The 8,947-nt window shown below is 55.1% G+C and overlaps 1 protein-coding gene across 1 annotated transcript in view; it reads right to left on the bottom strand.

The window, feature by feature from the left end:
- ACOT7 (acyl-CoA thioesterase 7) overlaps positions 1–8,947 on the bottom strand; it is a 102,141-nt gene that overhangs the window by 70,409 nt on the left and 22,785 nt on the right. Inside the window, exons 3-4 of the mRNA XM_023215211.2 lie at positions 6,265–6,421; positions 624–715 (exon numbers count right to left, since the gene is read on the bottom strand). Of these exons, the coding sequence (XP_023070979.1) occupies positions 624–715; positions 6,265–6,421 (249 nt within the window). The remainder of the gene's footprint in view (positions 1–623; positions 716–6,264; positions 6,422–8,947) is intronic.

The following is an 8,947-nucleotide window of genomic DNA, read 5'->3' as shown; positions in this document are numbered from 1 at the left end:
AAAAAAGAAAGGTGCTTCCATCACAGCAAAGCCAGAAATGGGAGAAACCCAGAGAAGGAGGCAGACGCCAGCAGGGGACAAGGAGGGAGAAAGACCAAAGCTCACACGAGGAGCGCTGTCTCCACGGCCACCGCGTCAGACGCAGAGACCAGAACCAGCTTGCAGGGGCTACGGGGCAGCAGCCGGCCCGGCCCAGGCAGCCTGGTGGTCCTGGCTCCCGAAAGAAGGACACATCACTATCACGATCCTGTCACTGCCTTTTCTCTGGTTAGGGAGTGTGACAAAAAGGTCCCTAGGTTGGAGGGACGTTTACGTCCACAGGTTCTGGGCCAGCTTGCGCTCACATTCCCAGCATGAATTAAACATACACCAGAAGATCCCACACAGACATGTCTCCTCCCCACCCGTGTTTCCTCGAAGGCAGGAGAGAAACTCCTGTGGAGCCAGGGATGCCCTGCCCAGCCCAGAGGGGACACTGCCTGCAGGCGGACCTGGCACCCTGTGCCCCAGCTTTGACCTGTCGCTCCCTTGGGACGCTTAGCTGAACAAGCCTCCCACCATCAGGCGAGATGACCTGATCTCTGCCATCTGCCCCCAAGAGAGAAGTAGAAGGGGCACCTTACCACAACAGGAGGCACCTCGAGGACCTTGTCCACGTTCTTCAGCGACAAGGGCACATACCACAGGGTGGCCTTATTGGTCAGCTTTTTGGCACCTTAAGAGAAGAAAATCACATAAGTGATGCCCAGGAGACGGGGTAGGGGTGTGAGTACCCAGGCACGTGGCAGATGCTGCTCCGGCCCCCGGTCCCAGCACCCGAAACACACCGCACTGTGTACTACCTCTCTGGCCCCCGACCCCCAAGGCCCCCAGGTCTTTTCAGCATCCTGGCCAGGGAGTGCTGCCATCATGTGAGTGTGGACAAACAGAACAAGAGACCCCAGAGTCCATGGAGAGAGGCTGCGTGGGGCCCACCCCCATCACAAGGTATGCCCCCCCAAAACTGGCTTGAACTCAGGACCCAGCCCCTCCCAATGCAACCACTCTGGGGCAGTCTTCCCTTTTCAGGGGTGGCTGAAATGACTTCAGACCACGTGGTTTAAGCCTGGATGGTCCAGAGTTGGTCGGCCACAACACCCAACAGGGATCACCCTGGAGGGCACCAACTGCAGGCAACCTCCTCGTCCTGGTGTTTTGACAGAAAGGGAGCTTGATTACGAAAACACATCAAAGGCTCCCAGTGAGCCTCACAGACAGAGGGGAAGGACTGATTGGCTGTAGGCAGACGCCCTTCGCTCTGCCCAGGGAGACGAGGCTGAACCCACTTCACCCGCTGGCTCAAGTCTCCACCAACTGATCGCTGCTGACCTCAAACGTCAAAATCAAAAGCGCCTTGCTGGGGAACTTGATGTCCTGACGCTCAGACAAGCAACATCTTCTGCAGATCCCATCCACCTGTCTCAGCACTGCCAAGAACTCCCACCAAATGGGGAAGCCCAGAAAGACACTTGGCCCGCACAGACGTGCAGGCTGCGGAGGCTCAGGAGGATGTGGAGGCTGTGCCCAGGCAGAACAGCCCAGGGGAGGGGCAGGGGAGACAGCCAGGGCCCCCACAGCCCAAAGCACAGAGCAGCGGAGCCAGCTCATCAAAGTCCCATTTTTGCCACCCCAGGAACTTCCTTTCCTTCACACCCGACACTCAGGTGTGGTGCCAGCCCATCCAAAGCTCCACCAGAAGCTTCCGGGTGCCAAGAGATGAGCTGTAGGCTGCTGACTCCTTGGGGCACTGAAGCCAGCCACAGAGCAAAGTGGGGCTGCAGGACAGGGAGGCCTGTCCGTGCTGAGAAACACAGGCTCGTGGCCTGTCGGGGCTAAAGCAGCCTAGAGATCCCTGGTGTACACCCCTCACTTGTACAGAAGGAGCCTGAGGCCCAGAGACATCAAGGGGTTTACCCAGGGTCACACAGCAACTTGGGGCCATACTCCCACGTCCCAGTCATTTCAGAGAAGTATCTGTAAGGATGACTTTAAAAAGTGGCTTTGTCAGGAGCGGTAGGTGGCTCACACCTGTAATCCCAGCACTCTCGGAGGCGGCTGAGACAGGTGGATCACTTGAGCTCAGGAGTTCCAGACCAGCCTCGTCTCTACCAAAAACACAAAAAAATTAGCTGGGCATGGTGGTGCGCACCTGTGGTCCCCAACACTGAGATAGGAGGATCGCTTGAGCCCGGAAGGCGGAGATTACAGTGAGCCTAGACTGCACCACTGCACTCCAGCCTGGGCGACAGAGCGAGGCCCTGTCTTAAAATGAAAAAATAAATAAAAGTGGCTTCTTCAATGTGGAAGATCCTCACTATCAGGCAGAAGAGGGAACTGCAGGAAATAACAGAGGAAAGGGAGACGGGAGCAGCCCCAGGGCCCTACCTAAACCCCCCAGAGCAGCTCACTTCCCACCAGTTACCTGAACCTGCCTTCCCAAGGCAAAGCGCTTTTCCTCCTGGATAAACACAGCCCCAGGCTCCAAGTCAAGCCCCAGGGGGCCCATTAAGAAAAGGCCCATGCCCACCCCTCCTCCCCCCACAGAACACACCGTGAGGGCATGGGGCTCCCTGTGCTTGAGAACCACAGGCAAATCATATGGGAAAATATTTCCACCGCACTTTGACTGAGAGTGAATCTGACAACCTGCTTTTGGGAATAAAGATTTCCTGTTGAACTCGGCTAGAGCCAGCCTGACAGGCCGGTTTCCATGACAACTCGAGCAGCCCTCTGGACCTAAATGAACACCATGGAGCAAATGAGGCAAACATGCTAATTGTACTTTCGCCATCATTTAACGAAACCATCAAAAGACAACGGCAGTATTAAAAACTCTCTCTCGAGCAGCTGCGGCGGCTCACGCCTGTAATCCCAGCACTTTGGCAGGCCGAGGCAGGCAGTTCACGAGCTCAGAATCGAGACGATCCTGGCTAACACGGTGAAGCCCCGTGTCTACTAAAAATACAAAAAAATTAGCTGGGCGTGGTGACATGTGCCTGTAGTCCCAGCTGTCAGGAGGCTGAGATAGGAGAATCACTTGAACCTGGGAGGCGGAGGTTGTAGTGAGCCGAGATGGTGCCACTGCACCCCAGCCAGGGCGACAGAGCAAGACTCAGTCTCAAAAAAAAAAAAAAAAAAAAACTCTTAAAATCTTAAGAGCTCCCAGCTATTTTTCTGGAGCAATTCACAGCAATCACATCCCAGTTAGCTTAATATTTTGACAGTTTCTGGGGATAAATAAGCCGCCTCAAAGGCAAGGTTTGCGGGTCGTCTGCCTGGGCCTGTGCTCGCTCAGTGGCCTCATGAAAGGCAGCACAGCCCAGGAAGAAGGGACACACAGAACAGGGGACCGCTACCTCCTGGGGTGGAGACAGCACACGGATGTCACACACACAGCTTCTGACTCAGCGAGCTCTGGGTCAGGGCTCCTGCACGCGTCCTCTGCCCCCACCTGCAATGCCCCTGTCTTTCAGAGGTCACTACCCATTCAGCCAGTGCTCCCCACATGCCCACCGTGTGCCAGGCGCTGCTCTTGGTGTTGGGGCCTCCATGAGTTCAATTTGGGGGGGGACACATGGGCAGATACAGAGAAGGGCCTCAAGAGAACAACAGAGACTGCAGAGAGAGATGGCAGAGAAGCAGAAGCACAGACGAGGAGATGAGCGAGACAGAGGAGGAGATGAGACCCGCAGTTACAGAGTGAGAACAGCGGGCTCCGGGGCCTGACCAAGACACCGAGAAAAGCCACAGCCTCGGGGCTCCAAGGCCTCCCTGCCCAGCCCCTGCTACAGGGAAAAGGCTGAAGCTGGGAGGAAGAACCTGGGGCACTGCCCGGCCCCACTGGGAAAAGCCGTCATGTGCTGGCAAGCGTCTCCTGCCTTCTCCAAGCCTCACATGCACGACAGGGCAATGCCAGCCCTGATGTCCCCAGGGAGGAAGGGTGGGCATCTCTGTTCCTCTCTGAGCCCATCCTTCAGAGGAGGAGAAGGCCGAGGGCTGTGGTGGCTGGGACACAGCAGGGAGGCTGAGAAGCTCCCAGCACCTTGTGGGTGAGCTGGGGGGGAGGCTGCTCTCTCATGCTTGTGCCTGCCTTGGTTCTGCACAGGAGCCTCTCCCCCTCTCCCCACTCTTAGCCCCTAAAGAGCAAGGGATCCCCAGGAACATGTCAGATCGCGTCATCCTCATCAATACCCCATCAGCCAGAATGTCTCAGCACTGATGCCCAGTTCTTCCTGGTCGCCTCCGCTCATTCACTTATTCCTTCATTCATTTGCTCATCCATGATCAGTTTCATGTCTATTATAGGCCAGCAGAAGTGGCCAAGAAAGGGAAGTTCATGATCTGGGGAGATCCTCAAGTTCAATACCCCTGACCTGTGGCCTGCGTCGCTCTCTGCCGTGGGGAGAGCGGGTCCCAACCATGCTGAAAGCCCAAGAATGCCTTTCGGTCTCCCTGCTTCTCTCCCCATCATCCCAAACTGCTTGGCCAGGTTCGGAGGCTCCTGCCTGTAATCCCAGCACTTTGGGAGGCCGAGGTGGGTGGATCAACTGAGGTCAGGAGTTTCAGACCACCCTGACCATCGTGGTGAAACCCTGTCTCTACTAAAAATACAAAAATCAGCCAGGTGTGGTGACTCACGCTGTAGTCCCAGCTACTCAGGAGGCTGAAGCAGGAGAATAGCTTGAACCTAGGAGGCAGGAGAATAGCTTGAACCTGGGAGGCAGAGGTTGCAGTGAGCCGAGGTCATGCCACTGCACTCCAGACTGGGCAACAGAGCAAGACCCCATCTCAACAACAACAACAACAACAAACTGCTCGTCAGGGACTCCTCTGAGGCCGTGGCCTCTGATGGACCACAAAGGGGGCTTCCGTGGCAGAAAATCTGCAAAGCAGATCCATTCCCAGCATTTTTGAAGCCACCAACTCCTGCAATGACAAAGGGCGCTGCTGACAGGGCTCTCACAAGCAGCAAGGTCCTAGGAAGCAGGAGAGCGCGGCAGGCCATCCCTCCTCTCCAGGAAGGGGCCAAGGCTCCATCCCCAGCACAGTCAGGAGAAGAGCTGCAACCTCACGGTAGATGGTAGGGAACCCCCAAGGCCCCTAAAGCGGGGAACCACCCAACCCTGAGCCTCTCCCGAGTCGTGGGCACTGCTCCTGATGTGGGAGGTGCCCATACACCCCTTCCTGTGCCACGGCCTGAGACCAGCATCCAGGGTCCCTCTGATGTCAGAGGTGCCTGCCAAGGGAGCAACAGGCAATGGGAACGCAGACCACCTTCCACTCCAGGCCCTTGCTCAGCTCAATCTGCCCACCTGCTGGAGCTGGGCTGACACGGCCATTCTAATCACCAACCCTGCTGAGGTCCTCAGAATGTTTTAGATGCATAACTGTGTTTGCTACCGGTCTGTCATGGGGAAGAAGACTCGAGCTCCTTAAATGCCTGTGAACTGGCACTCCACGGGGCAGCCACTGCTGAGGAACAGGCATTGGGAAGAGGAGGAAACCAGCCCAGCCTCTCCTCCGCACGGGAGGACTGGTGACCGAGGAGGTGGCAGGGAGAGGGCCAGGGGCAGGGGAAGAGGCCCGCCTTCCCCCTCACCTCCCGTCCCCAGCCTGGGTATAAAAAGAAGCGTGAGCTGGTGAACACTGGAGCCGCCCTCTCCTGCAGCGCCCCGTGGGAAGCGGAAGGGGGTTTCCATGGTTACCATGGCCAAGGAGGAGAATATTCAGATGAAAGCAGAGGCAAAGGTTCACCCAGTGAGCTTCTATCTAAGCCTGGTTTCCAGGGCCCCCAGGAGCGGGCAGTGTCCTCTCTGGAGCCAACACCTCCCTATGCTTGAGGAGGGCAAGCAGGGCAAGGAGCCCAGCAGAGGGGTGGATGGTGCGCATCGGCCTCACAGCCCCCGCCCAGTCCCTGCCATGGACAAGCTGGCCACAGGCAGCAGGACGGGCAGCGGTGATGTGCTCAGGCCGGACCCGGACAGCAGGGCTGAGTCGCTCTGGGTAGCTGAACTCGGACTCGTTTCTTAACTCCTCTGTGCCTGTTTCCTGTCTGCAAAATCAGGTCAATGGACATAGCTGCTCCCAGGGCCGTGGTGGGAGGTGAGGGAGGTCTCATTGGTGGAAAAGGGGCCACGCCCTGGAGCGTCCTCTGCCCTCAGGAGGGAAGCAGCTGTATAGCCACGGTCCTTAGTGCTCCAGTCGCCACGTCGCTCCCAGAAGTACCTGTGAGGATGTTTTCGGACATCACGTTGACCTGCACCTCCACAGAGTGCTTGGAGGTGTAGGTGATCTCCGCGCTGACGTGCGCCACCTCACCGATGCACATGGGAGACAGGAAGTCAGTGCGCTCGACACGAGCCAGCGCGGCTACACAGCGCTCCTGTGGAGACAGAGGCAGTGGTCAGTCCAGGTCAGCCAGCCCAGCCCCGAGAGCCCCACCCTGGACACGCTCCCTGAAAACTGCCTTTGCTTTCATTCCCCACTGTGAAAGCAACCAATTTATCGCAATTTATTGGCACCGTGCGTTCCTTTTCTTTCTTTCTTTTTTTTTTTTTTTTGAGACGGAGTCTCGCTTTGTTGCCCAGGCTGCAGTGCAGTGGCACGATCTTGGCTCACTGCAAGCTCCGCCTCCCGGGTTCATGCCATTCTCCTGCCTCAGCCTCCCGAGTAGCTGGAATTACAAGCGCCCGCCATCAAGCCCGGCTAAATTTTTTTTTTTTTTTTGAGACAGAGTCTCACTCTGTTACCCAGGCTGCAGTGCAGTGGCGTGATCTCCACTCACTGCAAGCTCCACCTCCTGGGTTCATGCCATTCTCCTGCCTCAGCCTCCCAAGTAGCTGGGATTACAGGCACCTGCCACTGCTCCTAGCTAATTTTTTGTATTTTTCATAGAGATGGGGTTTCACCGTGTTAGCCAGGATGGTCTCGATCTCCTGACCTTGTGATCCGCCCACCTCGGCCTCCCAAAGTGCTGGGATTACAGGCGTGAGCCACTGTACCTGGCCTAATTTTTTGTATTTTTAGTAGAGACAGGGTTTCACTGTGTTAGCCAGGATGGTCTCGATCTCCTGATCTCGTGATCCGCCCGCCTCAGCCTCCCAAAGTGCTGGGATTGCAGGCGTGAGCCACCGCGCCCCGCCTAGCACTGTGCATTCCTAAACACAAAACCACAGGGATGTAGAGGAGCCTTGGAGAGCCCAGCCCAGAGCAACTGCTGCAGGCGATTCCCTAAATGGTGGGATCATCAGCTGCTTCTTCCTTTTTGCTGATTTTCTCACAATAGGCATGCATTATTTGCATAATATAAAGTGAAAAAATGCATACATACTCATTAAGGAAAATTTGGGAAATACAGAAAAGTGGAAAGAAGGGGACTGTCATTCCTCCCATGCAAAGATAACCATGGTTACTATTTTGGGATCTTTCTTTCTTTCCAGGCTTTTTTCCCAAGAATCGGGGTGGGTTTTGTTGTCTCGCTTGTTCGTCTGCCTGGCTCGTTTCGCAGTGTTAGTCTGATATAGCTGTGCAAAAACTAAATATACACTCTCACCTTCTGATTCTTTTTCATTCAACATAGGAAAAATAATCTGCCTATGTTGTGACACATTCTTTGCAGTCACTATTCTTCTTTAGGCCAGGCACAGTGGCTCATGACTATAATTCCAGAACTTTGGGAGGCCAAGGTGGGCAGATCACATGAGGCCAGGAGTTCGAGACCAGCCTGGCCAACATGGTGAAACTCCCTCTCTACTAAAAATACAAAAGTTACCTGGGCGTGGCAGTGCACATCTGTAATCCTGGCTACTCAGGAGGCTGAGGTATGAGAATCGGTTGAAGTCGGGATGGGGAGGTTGCAGTGAGCTGAGATCACGCCACTGCACTCCAGCCTGAGCGACAGAGCAAGACTCTATCTCACAAACAACAACAACAGCAACGACAAAAACCACTAAATACACTCTCACCTTCTGATTCTTTTTCATTCAATATGGGAAAAATAATCTGCCCCTGTTGTGACTTGGCTCTTTGCAATCATTATTCTTTTTTTTTTTTTTTTTGAGATGGAGTCTCGCTGTGTCACCCAGGCTGGAATGCAGTGGTACAGTCTCGGTTCACTGCAACCTCCACCTCCAGGATTCAGGCAATTCTCCTGCCTCCGCCTCCTGAGTAGCTAGGATTAAGATGTGCACCACCACGCCTGGCTAATTTTTGTATTTTTAGTAAAGATGGGGTTTTACCATGTCGGCCTCAAACTCCTGACCTCAGGTGATCCGCCTGCCTCAGCCTCCCAAAGTGCTGGGATTACAGGCGTGAGCCACTGTTACCGGCCCAACTACTCTTTTATTTTTATTTTTATTTTTATTTTCAGACAGAGTTTTGCTCTTGTTGCCCAGGTTGGAGTGCAATGGTGCAATCTCGGCTCACCACAACCTCTGCCTCCCAGGTTCGAGCGATTCTCCTGCCTCAGCCTCCCTAGTAGCTGGGATTACAGGCATGTGCCACTACGCCCGGCTAATTTTGTATTTTCAGTAGAGACAGGGTTTCTCTACGTTGGTCAGGCTGGTCTCGAACTCCCGACCTCAGGTGATCTGCCCGCCTCGGCCTCCCAAAGTGCTGGGATTACAGGTGTGAGCCCCCGCGCCCGGCCCAACTATTCTTTTTAAAAATATAAATGCTTTTTGCCGGGTGCAGTGGCTCACGCCTGTAATCCCAGCACTTTGGGAGGCCAAGACAGGCAGATCACAACGTCAGGAGATTGAGACCATCCTGGCTAACATGGTGAAACTCCATCTCTATTAAAAATACAAAAATTAGCCGGGCGCGGTGGCTGGCGCCTGTAGTCCCAACTACACGGGAGGCTGAGGCAGGAGAATGGCGTGAACCCGGGAGGCGGAGCTTGCAGTGAGTG

This window comes from Piliocolobus tephrosceles, chromosome 1, assembly GCF_002776525.5.
Source record: "Piliocolobus tephrosceles isolate RC106 chromosome 1, ASM277652v3, whole genome shotgun sequence".
Lineage (NCBI taxonomy): Eukaryota > Metazoa > Chordata > Mammalia > Primates > Cercopithecidae > Piliocolobus > Piliocolobus tephrosceles.
The sequence above is the reverse complement of the archived record's forward strand: the minus strand, read 5'-3'. Positions and strand labels throughout refer to the sequence as shown.